The following is a 19,289-nucleotide window of genomic DNA, read 5'->3' as shown; positions in this document are numbered from 1 at the left end:
AAGGGGTAGGGGAAAGATGAACATCATCGGGCTTTTGTATAATAACTGGTGATGAAAAAAATTTCATTTTATTATTTAGTAATCTCTATGCCCAATGTGGGGCTCAAACTCATGACCCAGGGGGGTGCCTGGATGGCTGTCGGTATAACGTCCCACTTCAGCTGAGGTCATGATCTCGTGGTTTGTGAGTTCAAGCCCCTCATCTGTCTCTGTGCTAACACCTCAGGGCCTAGAGCCTGCTTCAGATTCTGTGTCTCCCTCTCTCTCTGCCCCTCCCCTGCTCGGGCTCTGTCTCTCTCTCTGTCTTTCAGAAACGAATAAACGTTAAAAAAAAAAAATTCAAACTCATGACCCCGCGATCAAGAGTCACATGCTCTCCCAGCTGAGCCAGTCAGGCGCCCCCCAAAAATTTTAAATGCAATAATGTTATCCTGATTTAATTTAATGCCCACCAACAGAAGTTATCTGTTAGTACCATAAGCAAAATGCGAATTACCACTTTGGGATTTAGAATTGGAGGGGCGCCTGGGTGGTGCAGTCGGTTAAGCATCCGACTTCAGCCAGGTCACGATCTCGCAGTCTGTGAGTTCGAGCCCCGCGTCGGGCTCTGGGCTGATGGCTCAGAGCCTGGAGCCTGTTTCCGATTCTGTGTCTCCCTCTCTCTCTGCCCCTCCCCCGTTCATGCTCTGTCTCTCTCTGTCCCAAAAATAAATAAACGTTGAAAAAAAAATTTTAAAAATAGAATAGTTCTTCTGTAACTTCAAAATTAATCTGTTTTTAGAAAATGAATGATTCTAGGGGCTCCTGGGTGGCTCAGTCAGTTGAACAATCTGACTCTTGATTTTGGCTCATGTCATGATCCCAGGGTCATGGGATTGAGCCCCACCTCAGGCTCTGTACTGAACATGGAGCCTGCTTAAGATTCTCTCTCTCCCTCTGCCCCTCTCCCCTGCTCATGCTCTCTTAAAAAAAAAAAATTAATAATTCTAGTTCTTGGACAGTTGGATTTTTTTTTTCCTATCGGGGCCAGAGTTCTAGCTTAAGTCTCTGTGGGACAGGCAGCTCCAGAAATAGCCCTGTGGGTCCCCTCTGAGGTTGGGGGCCCCCGAGGGGTCAGACTGAGGCTTGCCCTGCTTTTCCTGTACAGAGCCAGCCTCTGAAACTCAGACCCAGCCCCGTGGAGGGCAGCACAGGGAGGGCAGGAGAGCAGTCTGGCACTCCTGTCTGTTCACTGTGGGTCACGGAGGCTTGAGGAAACACGGATGCCTGAGGAATCCTGTACCACATGTGAGGGAATCCGGGAACCAGCGGGGGCTGCAGGGCTCAGGGCTTGTGAATCAGAAACCAGCTGAAGGGAGGAAGGGTATCCATTATAACAGTCCAGGAGTATTTCTGGGGACCCAGGGAGAGAAGTAATGTCTGGTCTCTCAGGGCACAGGTCTAGGAACCAGGAGACAGCAGGACTGTCTCTCCCTGTCTCTCTTTCCCTATCCTTTATTCTTCTCTGCCTCATTCTAGACAGTGGGAAGATAGACCCCTATGGCCCCAGTGTCCCCTCATTACAGATGGAGCCATGTGCAAAGACAGACTTGACCTTCTCTGTCCCAATTGCAAGGGGCAAATATCTGCTTGGCCCAGCCTGGGTCAGGCATTCTCTCTCTCTGACTCAGTCATTTCTGTCCAGTGCATGGGATTGAGGGGGGGGGGGTGTCGCACAAGAGGGGACTGCCTCAGGGAAGGAGGATCCTGGTGGCTTCCTTAGGGGGCAGACCTGGCAGCTGACCCCATGAGCCCAGTTGAGGCTTTTGGGAAGACACTGAGAGGACCCAGGAACTGAAAGGCCTCAGACACAGACGGCCAGTCCCTGACCACAAAATGTAGTATGGTAAAGCCTTTATAAAGGAAGCGCAGATGGGAGGTTTGTCTGTCTGTCTGTGGCTTTAGGATGTGAGCCTCATGAGGGCGTTTATCACTCATCCCCAGTACCTGGGGCCATGCTCTGCACACAGTAAGTACTTGCTTCATAATTGGGCAGGGGGGACGGGTGGGAGACTACTCAACTGACTTCACTGTGGGTGCCCTCTTGATAAAGGACAGTATTTATGTAAAACATAAACCCCTGTGGGCCACTTGACAATAGTCCTTAAAATAAAAAATATACCTCAGATGGCAATTCGATCTCTGGAGACTCTTCCTCAGCCCAAGTGTTCCCACTGGGGTACTGTTGGCATTGGGGGAAGGACAATTCTTTGTTGGGTGGGACTGTCCATTCTATTATAGGTTATTCAGCAGGTCTGACCCCTGCCCACTAAGAGCTGCATTTCCCCCCTGTTCCTTACGACAATCCAAAATGTTTCCCATTATGTGTTTGCAAAGCCCATACGGGAGGGTACTCACTTCAGTTTAGAACCAGTATAGAAGAGGGACGCCTGGGTGGCTCAGTCAGAGAAGCATCTGACTCTTGGTTTTGGCTCAGATCATGATTTCAGTTTCATGAGTTTGAGCCCCACTTCAGGCTCTGCACTGACCGTTTGGAGCCTGCTTGGGATTCTCTCTCTGCCCTTCCCCCACTTGCACTGTCTCTGTCTGTCTGCCTCTCTCTCTCAAACAATAAAAAAATTAAAAAAAACAGTATAGAAGTATTTGTACAAGTGTTCAAGTTTACATATTCAAAGATGTTGCAGTATTGTTTGTAATAAAGAAAAAATGGACGTAGCTCAGAGGTCTATCAAGAGGGGCTTATTTAAATGATAAACCATGGTCCTAAGAGAATAGTGTATTTACATTAAAACAAAGATGATGTTTATATGTAATTTGACTTGAAAACTGTGCCAAGATGTATATATATATATATATTTGGAGGGAAAATCCATGAAAAGCAGAGGGATAGTAATGGGTCCATAATTAGCACAAAAAATGTTAGCTATTTTTATTTTTATACACTGTTAGTAAAAAAGCAAGCTGAAATATAATACAATCTCACATTTATCCAAAAAACTATACACACATCTTAGTATTTGCATCGCAAAAACTGCTGGAGGAATTTGCACCCAACGGTTAATGGTGATTCTCTCTGGGGGAGAGGATGCCACTGTGGGAGACTTTATGTTATATATATTTTTAAACATTTGGGACTTTTTTTTAATGGTTATTTATTTTTGAGAGAGAGAGAGAGCGAGCGAGCACAAGGGGGAGGGGCAGAGAGTCAGGAGAGAGAGAGAATCCCCAACAGGCTCCGTGCTGTCAGCACAGAGCCCAATGCGGGGCTTGAACCTACGAGCTGTAAGATCATTGCCTGAGCCAAAATCAAGAGTCAGAAACTTAACAAACTGAGCCACCCAGGCGCCCCAAACACTTGGAATGTTTAAACCACATGTATGTATTGTGTGCAGAAGAAGGTGTTTTTAGAAGAAAAATAAAGCAAAACATCCAGGTCACCTCCCCTCCCTCAAACAAACAAAGTAATAAATAGCCCCTCCTTAAAACTTCTACGAGGCATAGTTCAAACTTCTCACCGAGGATGGGAGTGCTTGTGGTCCCCAGGGACCCTTCTGGGCTCTGTTCACCCCGCACCTCTCCCGGCTCCTGGAATAGGCTTCCCTTTTCACGCCTCGGCCTGAAACCTCTTTAAACTGATGGTGATCCGGTCTGTTAAAATGATTGTCCTGGCTCCCTCAGGATGTGTGGTTTAAGACACCCTGCCCTGGCTATCTCTTGTGCATTCCCTGGGGATCATAGGAGACCTCTGTGTGTGTCTGTTATCCTCTGAGTCAGCTGCTGCCTCCAAGGCTAGGGACTGTGTCTCATTGCACTTCCCATTCCCTATACTTGGTAGAATGACCATTTATGGACAAGACTGTGCCCCTTCGTTGCCCACCGTCCTAGGTAACTGAAAGCAGGCTCTGTGGTGTTCCTGTGGTCTGTGGCAGCTTCAGAGGGGGACAGCAGCTCAGTTTTCCAAACTTCACTCGTGCTGGCGCTCCTCAAAGCTAATGTGTTTTTTGTTTACTGTTGACATGGCAACCTGGCTTGTTCAACCAAAATGGCCACCTGGAGTTCCTCCAGAGAGGCACCACCCTGGCAGGTACCGGGCATGTATTGTGAACAGGCCAGTTCTGTCACTGCCTTCTGCCTAGTTCCCCGGAGGGGTGTGGGGGGGGGGGGATGGTGGCAGAATCTTTCTGGGGGCCACCCTGTTGATAGAATATCAGGCAACCAAGCAAGGATATTTATAGAGTTTAACATGGGAAAGTGCTTCTGCTCTGGAGTTAAATTTAAATAGCAGAATATAGAGTACAGTTATAGCTTTGTTAAAACACACTTGCACGTGCATGCACACACATACACACACAGAACAAAAGTGTGGAAGGAAGTATATCAACACACCAGCCGGGATTGCCTTTGGATACTAGGAGTGATTGTATTTCCTTTCTACTGCTCTGTCATTTCTCCACTTTCTAGAATAAGCATATGTGTTTTTAATTTTTTAGTAAAGTGGGAAATTTGATTTTAAGAAATTGTTCTCCTGGTCTGGGAGTATCTTGGGGATCAGTCTATATCAGCACATATAGATCACCTCTTTTTTTTTTTTAAGTGAATTATGTTCCATCACATGATGTTCATGGATTTATTTAGCCACTCCGCCTCTTGGGGACACTTTCATTATCCGCCCCTGCCCCCCGCTCTTTTTTTTGCTTACAAACAGTGCTGTAATAAGTCTCCTTGTATGTATAGCTAAGCAAACTTTAAAATGCATATATTTCAGCAGTGCCTGGGTGGCTCAGTAGGTTGAGCGTCAGACTTCGGCTCAGGTCATGATCTCATAGTTTGTGATTTTGAGCCGCACATCGATTTGGGATTCTTTCTCTCTCTTCCTCTCTTTCAGCGCCTCTCTCACTTGTGCTCTCTGTCTCAGAATAAATAAGTAAACTAAAAAAATAATTACTATAAAATGCATATATTTTATAATATGTAAATAATATGTATACAAGGTAAAGAGAATTCACACTGTATCAGTGGAATAGTGAAAAGTCAGCCTCCCACCTCAGACCTGCTTCCCTTAGGGATGTCCTTCCAGAAATGTTCCTTGCCTATATACACATCTATATGTATATGACCCTCCCCCCCCCCCCCCCCCCGTTTTTTATGGAATCGTTAGCTGCCTGCAGACCTGTCTTGCGCTCTTGTGGCTGTCTTCCCACATTGGCACATATGAGCTGGCATCAGCTAGTACTTGTGTAACAGCCACTCTGGGCTGGGCAGGCACTGCCCTGCACTCTTTATTCATTTAATCTACACAGCAGTCCTGTAAGGATGGGCGTTTTGCAGACAGTAAACTTGAGGCTCTGAGATCTTTTTTTTTATTAAAAAAATTTTTTTTATATTTATTTATTTTTGAGAGAGAGGGAGAGACAGAGCATGAGCAGGGGAGGGGTAGAGAGAGAGGGAAACACAGAATCTGAAGCAGGCTCCAGGCTCTGAGCTGTCAGCACAGAGCCTGACGTGGGACTCGAACTCACGAACTGCGAGATCATGACTTGAGCCGAAGTCGGACATTCAGCCGACTGAGGTACCTAGGCGCCCCTGAGGCTCTGAGATCTTAATCACTTGATGCTCGTCGTGACGGCAGCATGGTGGAGCTTATTTTGTTGTTTTGTAATGGCTGAATATCATGTCTGGAAGCCCCATAATATACTGAGTCAGTCCCTCATGGATGGGTAGGAAGGTCGTTTCCAGTCTTCTGCTACTACAAACATCTCTTCCTTAAACATCTTTGTGCATATGTCCTTGTGCCCAAGCAGGGTGCATCTGCCAGGTAAATCCCCAGAGGTGGATGTTTAAGAACACAGCTGGACATTGGCGGCTGTCCTTCAAAGAGTCTGCACCAATGTCTGTCCCCACGCTGTATGGGCACATCTGCTTCCCATGCCCTTGTTGGTGGACTTTGGTGATTACACATCTTTTCAGCCCACTAAAGGTGGCTCTAACAGCTTGGTCAGAGGCAGCGATTACCCCAGAATGAGACAGACATGCCAGCCTTTGATGACTCACTGGGAAGAGATGCATCCCTGTCCATCTGAGCCCCAGGAAGCCCCACCCTGGCAGCTTTGGGCTTCTGTCCTGACTAGTGACCACAGGAAGCTCTGTGCACACCCAGAGGTGATGAACATTTTGGGGCTCTGCCCACTGCTTTGAGAATGCAGAATCAGACAGGGAAGGTTAGGCATCCGGTGTCCACAAAGCTTTGGACTACTAGCAAGATGAGGGCCTGCTAGGCAGATGAAGGAAAAAGAGGGTGACACTGGCAGTGGGCAGGAGGCCACCCAGTGACCTGCTGTCTGAAAAACAGGATGAGGCTGAGGAGATTCAAGCCTGACCACAGGGACTCCTCTTTCTGAAGTCTGTGCATGGGCTAAAATGCTCAAATCCAGGGCGCCTGGGTGACTCAGTCAGCTAAGTGTCTGACTCTTGGTTTCAGCTCAGGTCATGATCTCATGGTTGATGGGTTCAAGCCCCGCATTGGGCTCTGCACTGGCAGTGTAGAGCCTGCTTGGGATTCTCTCTCTCTCTCTCTCTCTCTCTCTCTCTCTCTCTCTCTCTCTGCCCCCTCCCTGCTTGTGTGCTCTCTCTCTCTCTGAAAATAAATAAACATTAAATATATATATATATATATATATATACACACACATATAAAATGCTCAAATCCTTTATGGAAATGTGCTGGGGTACAGGGGCTCCCTTCTTCAATTTTACTTTATGTTTTTAGCAGCTTCATTGAAATATAGTTCATATAACATACAGTTTAACCATTGAAAATGTCCAATTCAGCAGCTTTAAGTATAGTTATTCAATTTTGCATCCACATCACCACAATCAATTTTAGCCCGTTTTCATTAGCCCTGAAAAGAAACCCCGCATCTATCTCTCAGCCATAACCCCCAAGCATCCCATCCCACCCAACCCCTGCAACCACTAATCTGCTTTCAGTCTCTATGGATTTGCCTTTTCTGGACCTTTCATATAAATAGGATTCTGTGACATGGGGTCTCTTGTGTCTGGCTTCTCATTGCAGTGTTTTCAAGATTCATGCATGTAGAAGCGTGAATTTATTGCCGAATAAATTTATTTATTGCCGAATACTACCCAGTGCATGGACATACCACATTTTATTTGTTCATCTGTTGACGCGCCTTGGGGTGGTTTCTCCCTTTTGGCTTTTGCAAATAATGCTACATGAATTGCTGTGTGGATGCGTGTTCATTTCTCCTGGGAGTGAATTGCTGGGTCACATGGTCATACTCTACGTTTGGCTCTCCTTTTTACAAAAGAGCAGGGAACTTGGGGCTTGACGGGCTTGGTCTGAGTTTGGGGTCTGCCGGTTCCTGGCTGCTGCAGGTCTATAGGCAAGTTACCTCCTTGCTCTTGGAGCCTTGGGCTTTTCTCCAGTAGACTAGGGAACTGTCCTACCTGCCTAGCTGCCCTTCACAAGACTGCCATGAGGTGCAGGCTGGGATTCTGTCTGGGAAGGTAGCTTCCAGGGGGCAAGGGCATTATGCCACCCTCGGGGATGTTACTGCATTGCTGATTATTATTTCCATCCTTCCCATCCTTTCTTCTCTAACCCTGGCTCTGAATCCTACTGGTCGGGGGAGACCAGCTGCAACTATTCCTTTTGACAGAGAGATTTGTTTAGGACTTTTAGCTATGTTTCTTTGGCAGTTACTTGTGTGATTCCTTATGGAAGTAATCCATGTTCCTTGCAGAAAACAGCGAAAGTGTAGATATAATTGCTGTTAAGGTCTTAGTGTGTATTTTAGTCTTTTCTGCATTTCACTATAAATATAGACTTGACTAAATAAATAGGGACTTTTATTGCATTATGTATCTATGTCTTCAGAAACCAGTTTTTCTTGGCAAACAAGAGATGGTGCATATCTTTCCATATTAGTAAATGTGGATCTAGTTCATCTTTTTTTCTTAATGGCTCCATGGCAGCCTGGATGTGCCCCAGTTCCTTTAAACATTTCCTCCTGTGGGATACTTAGACGGTTTCCAGTTTTTTGCTGCCATAGCCAGTGCTGAGATCCACGGAAATTGCATGAAACCTCTAAATGCATGTGGTTCAGAGTGGGACAGGCACATAACATTTCCCTAGCGAAGTGGCCTCTTCCCTAGTAAGCAAGCAAACTTCCTCAATTCTTCCTGCTTCTTTTATATGTCCTTGGGTGTAGTTTAACCCTTTACTGTCAACCAGGAGGGGCGAGTCAGGCTGACACAGAGCTACAGACAGTTCTTGGAGTCTACAGAAAGGGACATGGGAAAAGAAATTTTATAATGTCCACTTGGGGAACAGTTGATGTTTCAGGGAGGATTTAGGCAGCTTCAAGATGCTTCCTCGTGTAAGATCCAGAGGCCTTGATTGCTGTGTTGGTGATAATAAGAATAGCAATATAAAAACAGGACCAACAGTAATAACATCCTATGTGCCAAAGAAATTGCAAACACATACCCCAGCTCCACTCCTGGCATATTCCAGGAAATTTGTTGTTCTTGTTTGTTACTTTGTTATGATTATATTTATTTTTATTTTGTACTCTCAGTCTTTGAGGAACCAAAGTTTTTTCTGATCTCTAGGCAGGGTTATATTTTCCTTTTTAGGAAATCCCCTTGGCCTGCCCATTCTGTGTAAGATCATGCACCAACAACTGAATTCAGATATTTTATTTTATTTTATTTTATTTTATTTTATTTTATTTTTATTTTATTTTAATTTTATTTTTTTTGCATCTTTAGAACTAGAGAATGCTAGAGTTGGCAGGGCCTTAAGAATCACCTAACCCAGTGATCTTTGTTAACTTTGACTTGTAAGTGCAATACCTGAAGGGTATTCAATATGTTAATATTCTCGCAGTAAACAAATGCAAACAACATAGGTAAACCTATCTCCCAGAGATAACCATTTTATATCATTTTGGTAGAAAACACTTTTCAGACCTCTTTTATGCACTTATATATAAAGATACACTTATGTGTATATGTACAGACACACACATCCTTAGAAATCCATAATGCTGGGGAGACTTGTTGGCTCAGTTGGTTAAGCGTCTGACTCTTGATTTTGGCTCAGGTCATGATCTCACAGTTCATGGGACGGAGCCCTATGCTGACAGTGCTGAGCCTGCTTGACATTCTCTCTCTCCCCATCTCTCTGCGCCTCTGCACGCACACGCTCTCTCTCAAAATAAGTAAATAAACTTAAAAAAAAAAATCCATAGTGCTGATTTGTGGGTTTCCTCCACAGTAAATGGTGTCATACTGCTTGCATTATTCAGCAACTTGCTTTTTACCTTCTAAACAATAAGTCGTAGATTTTGTCCATTCAATATCTTAATCTGTTTTTTTTTAAGTTTATTTTTTTTTTTTAGTAATTCCTATACCCAACATGGAGCTTGAACCCACGACCCCTGAGATCAAGAGTTGCATGCTTTTCCGACTGAGCCAGCCAATCCCAATACCTTGATCTTCCTAATGGCTGCATACTAGTCTGCCAGGTGTATGGAATCATCCCCCTGTGGACAGGCAGGTTGTCGGCAATGCCTGAGCATTACATAGCATTATAAGCACGGACCCATCTTCAGGGTACTCACCTGTGCACACCAGAGTAGGCGATCCACGTGGCTGGGTCACAAGTCAGTGAAGGTACTGGCAGATGCCTCTCAAAGGTGGCAGCACCTGCTTCCACCCCCTCAGTGCCTGAGAGCACCCATTCCTCAGGCATCCATAAACACCTGTTTTTCTTAGCCTGACGGATAAAATAGTACACGGTGATTTGCAGCTCATTACAGGGCTGTTGAACTTAATGAGCATGACAACCTCAGTGAGCCCCTATTTCTTTTCTTTTTTTTTTTTTAACGTTTATTTATTTTTGGGACAGAGAGAGACAGAGCATGAACGGGGGAGGGGCAGAGAGAGAGGGAGACACGGAATCGGAAACAGGCTCCAGGCTCCGAGCCATCAGCCCAGAGCCCGACGCGGGGCTCGAACTCACGGACCGCGAGATCGTGACCTGGCTGAATTCGGACGCTTAACCGACTGCGCCACCCAGGCGCCCCTCTTTTCTTTTTTTTAAGATTTTTTTTTTTTGAAAGAGAGAGTGTGCCTGTGCACGCGTGGGGGAGGGGCAGCGGGAGAGGGGAACAGAGAATCTGAACCGGGCTCTGTGTTAACAGAAGAGAGCCTGATGTGGGGTTTGAACGCATGAACCATGAGATCATGACCTGAGCCGAAACCAAGAGTTGGAGGCTTAACCAACTGAGCCACCCAGGTGCCCCAGTGAGCCACTTGCTATTTCTTTTTTTTTTATTAAAAAAAAAATTTTTTTTAATGTTTATTTGTTCTTGAAGGAGAGAGAGAGAGAGAGAGAGAGAGAGAGAGAGAGAGAGAGAGAAAGTGAGTGGGGGAGGGGCAGAGAGGGAGGGAGACACAGAATCTGAAGCAGGCTCCAGGCTCTGAGCTGTCAGCACACAGCCCGATGCGGGGCTCGAACTCACGATCTGTGAGATCACGATCTGAGTGAAGTTGGTTGCCCAGCTGACTGAGCCACCCAGGCGCCCTGCCACTTGCTATTTCTGAAGAGACTGTGTCTACCCCAGGAAAAAAGTTGGCCACTAGGAGTCAAAACATTCTTCACTGTCTTTTGTAAACAAGGAAATGGAGGTTCCCCCAGTTAGTCAGCCATGGGTAGGAACCAGAGTCCAGGGAATAGAGCTTAGTACAAGACCTTTTATATTGTGCTTTTAAAAAAAAGTTAGTTGCACTAAACCCATCTGTTGCCAACAAGGTGTGGCGTGATTCTTTTCTGGGTTTGGAAAAAAAGTTCGTTTTGATCCTGTGAAATAACGTGCCCTCAAATTCTGAAATACTTTTTTTCTAGACTATTTTTTCAGTTGGAGCCATAGCCTCTAACCAGGAGGAAATTTTTTTTAATTCTTATTTATTTTTGAGAGCGGCGAGAGGGGCAGAGAGAGAGGGAGACAGAGTATGTAAAGCAGCTCTGAGCCATCAGTGCAGAGCCCAATGTGGGGCTCCAACTCACAAACCACAAGATCATTGACCTGAGCCAAAGTGCCAAAGCTGGACGTTTAAACCGACTGAGCCACCAAGGTGCCCCCAGGAGATAGTTTCTGTTAATACTCCTCATTGAATGGAGAATTGGGGGAGCATTTGAGTCACCAGTTAAGAGAGGCGCAGTTGGAGAGGCATGTGTCGCAGGTAGGGAATGGGGCACTTGTCCAGACAGGCTCAGAACACTGTAGGTTCCTTGACAGGCAGGGGTCAGAGTCTATCTCTTCTATTCACAGCAGCTGGAATATGAGAGGGACAGTGGCCCTTTTTTGTTAACTACAGAGATTCAGGAACTGTTTTAATTACAAACATGTCTGCTGCTGGGTTATTTATAACAGGGAAGAACAAGAGTAACAAGCTCAAAGTCTGACAGTGGAGATCCACAGGTGAATGGTTAAGTCAATAATGACAAACCCATACAATGGATTACTTAGCTGTTACAGCTAACTTGTAAATTCATGATGTCACGTTTGTGTTTAAAAATGTAAGTGACGTGCAGGGGGCGCCTGGGTGGCTTAGTCGGTTGGGCGTCGGACTTTGGCTCAGGTCATGATCTTGCGGTTCATGAGTTCCAGCCCTGCATCAGGCTCTGTGCTGACAGCTCAGAGCCTGGAGCCTGCTTCGGAGTCTATGTGTGTGTGTGTGTCTCTCTCTGCCCCTCCCCTGCTCACACTCTGTCTTTTACTATCTGCCTCAGAAAAAAATAAACATGAAAAAAAAATTTTTAAATGTAAGTGATGTGTCCTCAGCCTCTTAGAGTATAATTTTGGAGAAACTTTTTGGAGGAGAACTCCAAACTTGTACGTTTTAAATGTGATCCAGCAATTACACTTCCAAGAAATATGTCCTACCGAGATCTTGCACAATCGCATAAAGATTTAGATGCGAGGGTGTTCACTTCAGGACTGTCTGTACTAGGAATTATTGGAGAGAATACAAATATTACAAATATCCATCCACTGAGGTTGGAGAAATATCTTAAGGTACATTTATACATTATATGTCTTAGAACTATAGAAGGGAAATGGGTCAACCGAGCCTGCCTGTACAAATGGCATGGAAAGACGTCCAAGGCCCTGTGGTAAGTGGAGAAAAGTAAGGTGCAGAACGGAACAGGAGGCCCTGACCCGATGCTAAATTCATGTGTTAACAAATGCGTCAGAACAAACTTGCAGACTGTCTACATCAGCTGTCAACTGTGGTTTTCAGAGCAACAGGTCAGAAAGAACTTCCACTTTCTACTTCACATTCTGTAGTCCCTGCGGTTTTTTACAGTAAGCAGATCAGACATTTGGAATCCAGAAGAGAATCCAGATCACTAGATAAAGTACCATGTCTCATTGGCCCACTCTCCTGAAAGGCTGTAAATTGTATTTACAGTGTGATTCCAGTCTTACAAAACATGCATGGGAAGGATCTGGAAAAGAACACATCTGAAGCATTGACGATCGTTGCTCTGGGTGGGCGACATGTGGTAGATTGGAATTTTGTCTTCTCTGTTTTCTAACGTTTTTGTTAAGCATGAGTTAGCTTCCAAATTGGAAGAAAGAAATTCTGGCCTTGATTTTTGGACTTTGCAGAGAGGGAGCCCTGGCCTGTTCGGCCCCCATATGTGTGTGTGTGTGTGTGTGTGTGTGTGTGTGTGTGTGTGCGCGCGCGCGCGCGCGCGCGTGTGCGCCTTTCTCCTCAGAGCAGGATCCCAGCCATGAGGCTCAGACAGGGGCCATGCTTGGGGTGTTGTCCTGTTTGGGCCTGAGTCCATGGGATGCTGAGCTGGTCCCAGTGGCTGAGGGGTACTGATGGTGGGTGAGGAAATCTAGAGTTGCTGTTCCACACACAGTGTTCAGGCCACCATCCAGCACCCTCCCTGTGGCTCAAGCCTCTGGCCTGGGAAGGAGTTTTGGTCTCACCGATTCGTAAAGAGGCTGCAGGGCAGAGCTTCAGTTTCTTCAGAGAAAGGGAGAAGGGATTGCTACCCGGTGTGGGTGGAGGAGTGTTTGGAAGAGACAGGAAAGGATTCCACCTTGGGATTATAAAAGCAATAAAATGAGCTTTTTACTATTATTTTTTAAAGTAATCTCTGCACCCAGTGTGGGGCTCAAATCCACAACCCCTGAGATCAAGACTCACACGCTGTACTGACTGAGCCAGCCAGGTGCCCATAAAATGAGGTTTTTAAAACAAAAAACAAGGGGTGCCTGAGTGGCTCAGTTGGTTAAGCGTCTGACTTTGGCACAGGTCATGATCTCACAGTTCGTGGGTTTGAACCCCATGTCAGGCTCTGTGCTGACAACTCAGAGCCTGGAACCTGCTTTGGATTCTGTGTGACCCTCTCTCTCTGCCCCTCCCCCACTTGCATTCTCTCTCTCTCTCTCTCTCTCTCTCTCTCAAAAAATAAGTAAATGGTTTTTTTTAATTAAAAAAATAAAACAAAAAACAGGGTTGTGTCATGATACTGTTGAGAATCAGCCTTATCTCCATAATATCATCCTTCCCAGTGAGTACCCAAAAGCCCTGTTTCTCGACAGGTTTTAAAAGTTTGGGGGGACATTTTTGGTCCCCACAATGATTCAGGGGCACTAAGGCATTGAAAAGGTGGAGGGTATGGATGGTAAAAGTTTGAAATGGGTAGAACAGTTCTGTGCAATGAATTTTCCTGCATCCCCAGGACCTTGGAATGTCTGAGCCCAGAACTTAGCACAGTGTTTACATAAAGGCAACATATCTTTGGCATGGTTGGAGATATTCTGAGTTTAGGAAGGTTATGTTGTCTATGATTTTCATTTAGGGTGGTAAAATGGGGCATATTTATGATTTATACAGTATTTATAAAAAGGTGACGTTGGCCCTGATAGGGTCCACGATTCCCACCAGTAGGTAAGTGCAGTCACTTGGAAGGGCTGTTAAGCATTTTAAGTGGATAAAACCAAAATACATTTAACCAGTCCCCACGGATGGACATTTGGGTTGGATTTGGTTTTGCACACAGCGACGCTTTGTATATATACGTTTGCAGGTTTGTGTTTGTATTTCTCTAGGACACATTTCTCGATGTAAAATTTCTGGGTCAGAATAAAGGAATTCATAGTTTTTCATCTCAGTACATTGCCAGGTTGCCTTAAGAAGACGTTTAGACCATTAACCATATGTGAGGGCACCTGTTTCCCCTACATACTGGCCCGCACTAATTATTAGCAGCCATTAAAATGCTTGCCAGTCCGAACAAGGGGGGAGAAGGGGATTGGTGTCTTATTTTTATTTTCAACTTTTTGGTTGCAGGTGAAGCAGTGTGTGTTTTCCTCTTTGTATTGTGTTTCTTCTTTGGTTTCATGGTTAAGATATGTTACTTCTCGGGTGCCTGGGTGGCTCGGTTGGTTAAGTATCCGACTCTTGATTTCAGCTCAGGTCATGATATCATGGTTCATGAGCTTGAGCCCTGTGTCAGCCTCTGTGCCTGCTTAGGATTCTCTCTCTCTCTCTCTCTCTCTCTCTCTCTCTCTCTCTCTCTCTCTCAAAATAAATAAACTTAATTAAAAAAAAAAAAAGATATGTCACTTCTGCCCACAGGAAGGCCATGCCCGCTTGAGAAAAAATAGGGTCTTTTGGGAACTTGGTTCCCAAAGGATGATAGCTGGGAGTACATCTCTCTCTGAGTACAGTCTCTCTCTGAGACTACTGATGCTGTCTGCCTCCCCAGAGGTGGGAGACATCTAGGAAATCATAGGGTGGGAGGTGGCTAGACAGCCCTGCCCCAGAAGGCCCTGGTCTAACACTTCCCTTTGCCTTTTGCAGGAAGCTTGGAAGCATGCGATTGAGAAGGCCAAGCACATGCCTGACCCCTGGGCCGAGTTCCACCTGGAGGATATTGCCACAGAATGTGCCACACGTCACAGGTTGGCAGCTCATCTGGGTGTGCTCTATGGCCCCAGGCCTCAAGGAGTCCTTGGGGGTATGGGTCCTGCTTCTGCTCATAATCAGTGAGGCCTACATACCCTTGGAGGTCAAGGAGAAGGACATAATGATAGTATCTGCCAGTATTTGAGCATTTATGCGTGCTTATGGTGCTGTGCATTATCTCATCTCATCTTCAGTGTGGTCCTGTAATGTATGTATTCGTCAGGCAAGGCTGAACATGCTGCTGTAACAAATATGTTTGGGGCTCAATGCAGCAAAGGTGTACTTCTCACTTGAGTAAAACTGGGTGAGAGCTCCGGGACCCTGGGGCTGCTCAGGGATCCAGGCGACTCCCGTCTTGTGGTTCCACTGCCCCAGCACGTGGTCCCTACAGTTGCCACCAAAGGGAAGGAGAATGCATGGAAATAGCATGCCAGCTTTTTGATGACTTGGTCCCAGGAAGATTAACAAAATAGAGCTATGAGCATATAGATTTCCTATTTGAAAAGTCAGGGGGAGAGAAGAGTTATTTCTGGGGGTATCAAGAAGAAAGAAAATAGCAAAAACCACAGACTACCACCAGATAACTATGACAACAGTAGCCCTTATGTATCAAATCCATGTGTCAGGCACTGGTTGAAGTCCTCTATATGTATTTACTTATAAAAAAGCCTGGAATATGAATCATGTCAAGCATTTGGGACTACACTGAAAATCTGATGAGAGTCATCTCAGAAAGTTGCACACATATGTCTAATTTTGTTCATAATATTAGAGGGCCCTGGACCTGCCCTGGAGCCCGGCTCCCCACCCCACCCCATCCCGTGACCTCTGTGGACCCCTCCAGTCTGAATCCTCTAAGCCAACACCCTGACTTCCCATAATTTTCCCGGGGGAAATAGAGGTTTGCCCACGGTCACCTAGGTAGTTAATAAGCTAACTTTCTGACTCTCAGTTCAGTGTCTTTCAGTTAGTCAGAACACTGTTTCAAATGTAGGTGACAGAAACCCAATTCACAGCATTAAGCATGGAAGGGGATGTTTGGCTCATGCATGTGGACTTCGGGCATGGCTGGTTCCAGATGCTCCAAGGATGCGTTGCACTTTGACCTCAGATAGACTTTCTTATATCAGTGGAACAGATATTCCCTGAGAGCCTCACATTTCATTTTACCCAACAGAAGAGCATCTTTTCTTTCGTGAATTTTTTTAAACAAAAGTTCCATAATGGAATGCCATTGGCCTGGCTTTGGTTATATGGCCTTCTCTGAACCAGTCTTGTGCCAGGGAGCTTTGCTCTGATTCTGGTATGTCTAGATCACATACCACACAGGCAGGCAGAAACAACGTAGCCCTTTATGTCTTTCTGCACCGTGTCCCTGCTCCCACCCTGTGAGGAGATGGCTCTGAGCCTGGCATGCCCTTCCTCCCTACCACTGGAGGCCCACTTCCTATCAGGCACTGGGGGCTGTGCTGGCAGCCAAGGTCAGCATTGTGGGGACCCTAGTAGGGCAGGGTATGGACTCTGTTCCTCCCTGCCTATAAGGCTAGTGGTGACTGGTTGGTGACACATAGCCTCCAGGCTGAAGACACCAGGTGACCCAGGGAAACCCCTGGGAACACAGGCCGCACATGCTGGGCCGGCTCTGTGTGTCCCAGAGCTCCTTGGGGACCAGGGACCAGGCCAAACTGTTTGTTTCCTAACTGAAGTGACTGCTGGCAGAGGGAGCTCAGGCATTGATGGCTGGAGTCTCTGGGCAGTTTCTAAACTGGAAGGCTTCCTCCTCTATTCCTGGTTTTTCAAGAGTGCTGGTGCAGGCTACCTCTTTATTGGGACAGATTCCCTGTTCACTAAGGCCGGTTAAGAGCAGAGTTCCAGCTGAAACTGACCTGGGTCTGATCCTGGCTCTCTGGCAAGTTCCTCACCTCTCTGAGCCTCGGTTTCCCCACCTGGAAAATGGGCACAATAATTGTGCCAATCTCACAGAGGTGCTGTGGAGTTTAATTGAAGAGATCTGTTTAAACGCCCCACAGATAGTGAATGCTCAGTGAACTTTGAGCAACTCTGACCTTTATGCCGTCAATGGTTGTGAAGAACAAATGAGATCCTTCTGACATCCCATATCTCCCCTCTCCCTCAACTTCTAGGTGCCTCTCAGCCTTCAGTGTTTTGTTTTTTTGTTTTTTTTTTTTTTAAGTCTACTTATCTATTTTTGAGAGAGAGAAAGAGAGAGTATGAGCCAGGGAAGGGCAGAGAGAGAGGGAGAGAGAATCCCAAGCCTGCCCCTCACTGAACACAGCCCCCTCATGCGGGGCTCGAACTCACGAGCTGTGAGCTCATGACCAAAGCCGAAATCAAGAGTCAGATGCTTAACCGACTGAGCCACCCTGGCACCCTCAGTCTTCAGTCTTATTTGGAAGTGAGAGTAGACTGTTTCCTTTACCTTGGTCTCTACACAGTAATAGTAATAATCGTTATTTATTGGGCACGGTACTTGCCGCAGACGGGTTGCAAGTAAGTTGCAGCTCTAGCCAGCATCCCTTCCCCCAGCTCCAGGAGAGGTTGCCTGCCAGGCTTGTCTTTCCCCATGGAGGTTTCAGGCTCTGAGAAGCCTGTTCTCTCCTCCAAGTCTGTCCTGATGAAGGGTGGGCCAGGGAGGCCTCTGCTAGAGCTAAGAACACCTCAGCCCTAAGGGGAGGTTTTAGAATTTAGGGGTTTACTGAGCTGAGGAGCTCTCTACCAGGCAAATCTATTTGAGGCCCAGCCAGGCCCAGAGGCAGGTTTGCTGCAGGAAAGAGGATTCCTGAAAAAGGAGAGATGAAAATGTTCGAGAATCTTCTCTGTCTCTGCCGTGGGTGTCCTCCTGCAGCTTCCCCACCCCAACACACACACACACACACACACACACACACACACACACACACACACACACACACCCCTGCCTATACCGGGACACAGGCCCAGCTACCTGGCTGAGCCTCACACAGGTGTCGTCAAGATCAAGGGCACTTCCTGTCCTGGAACACGCCATTTGTTGTGTAGACAGGCTAAAACAAGGATATTTATTTTTTCTGTCAGTTCATCCAACATGCATTTATTAAGGCTCCACCTGCACCAGGCCCTGCAGTAAAGAAAATGGACATGGACCTGCCTTTGGGGAGTTACAGTCCAGCAGGGGAGCCAGATGGGGAACGAGCCCACCCACAGCACAAAAAGTGCCCAGCAACACATTGGAGAGAAAAGGGAAGGAGGCCACAGGGAGGCCAAAGGGAGGGCGTCCACAGACCCGACCTAGGAGGTCAGCTGGGCCTATGGGTTAAGTGGTCTTGATCCCAAGACCAGTAATAGGATCACGTGACAGACGCTGTGCCCTGGGGTGGCTCTCTCTGCAGGTACAATGCTGTCACTGGGGAGTGGCTACAAGATGAAGTTCTGATCAAGATGGCATCTCAGGTGAGCTGTCCCCATCCCAGTGACGACAGGGCTGAGTGGGGATTCTTCGTGAGTGGACTTCTGTCCCTGTTCCCTCCCCTTTACACTCACTATTGTTTTTACTTCGGGGCATTCTTTATATTGTTGTGTACTTATTTCATTTTTTATAACAGTTTTATTGAGATAGAATTCACACACTATGCTGCATACCCACTTTAAAGTGTATGGTTCAGTGGTTTATATAATGTAGTCACAGAGTTATCCAGCCATCACCACGATTCCAGAACATTTCACCATCTCTAAAAGAAACCCTGTGCTTACCCAACAGCAGCCAGCCCCCCATCTCTTCAGCTCCCCCAGCCCTGGGCAACCACTAATCTTCTCTCATCGCTGTAGAATTAGCCTATTCTGGACATTTTATATATTGATCATATATCAAAAGACGATCCTTGGCACTCTTGTCGAAAATCAGTTGACTGTAGATGTGTATGTCAGTTTTCAGAAATTACAGGCCACCACCTAAACCTAAGCTGTAAAAAGTGGCTTGCAATCATCCTTTGGGGGGGGGGTAAAAAAAAAAAAAGGAATAGACTAGAAAATAGAGCACTTCCTCCATTGTCAGGGGGAGGATGGTTTTGCAAAACTGTTTTTAGACTATTACACACTCAGGAAAGGGTATGGCTTGATGAGTTTCACAAAGTCAACACAGCACATAACGAGCAGCCCCTGAAGCCCACCTGCACCCCAGTCACTACTCCTTTACCCCAACAGTGAGCACCAATCCCGAACCTATCTCCCTGGATTCGTTTCACGTATTTGTGTATTTCCTATAAATGGAG

At 46.2% G+C, this 19,289-nt stretch overlaps 1 protein-coding gene across 1 annotated transcript in view; it reads left to right on the top strand.

Annotated features, from left to right (window-relative positions):
- EEF2K (eukaryotic elongation factor 2 kinase) overlaps positions 1 to 19,289 on the top strand; it is a 64,496-nt gene that overhangs the window by 17,378 nt on the left and 27,829 nt on the right. The window contains exons 3-4 of the mRNA XM_045047418.1: positions 14,917 to 15,017; positions 18,411 to 18,471. Coding sequence (XP_044903353.1) covers positions 14,917 to 15,017; positions 18,411 to 18,471 — 162 coding nt within the window. The remainder of the gene's footprint in view (positions 1 to 14,916; positions 15,018 to 18,410; positions 18,472 to 19,289) is intronic.

Source organism: Felis catus, chromosome E3 (genome assembly GCF_018350175.1).
Source record: "Felis catus isolate Fca126 chromosome E3, F.catus_Fca126_mat1.0, whole genome shotgun sequence".
Lineage (NCBI taxonomy): Eukaryota > Metazoa > Chordata > Mammalia > Carnivora > Felidae > Felis > Felis catus.
The sequence above is the reverse complement of the archived record's forward strand: the minus strand, read 5'-3'. Positions and strand labels throughout refer to the sequence as shown.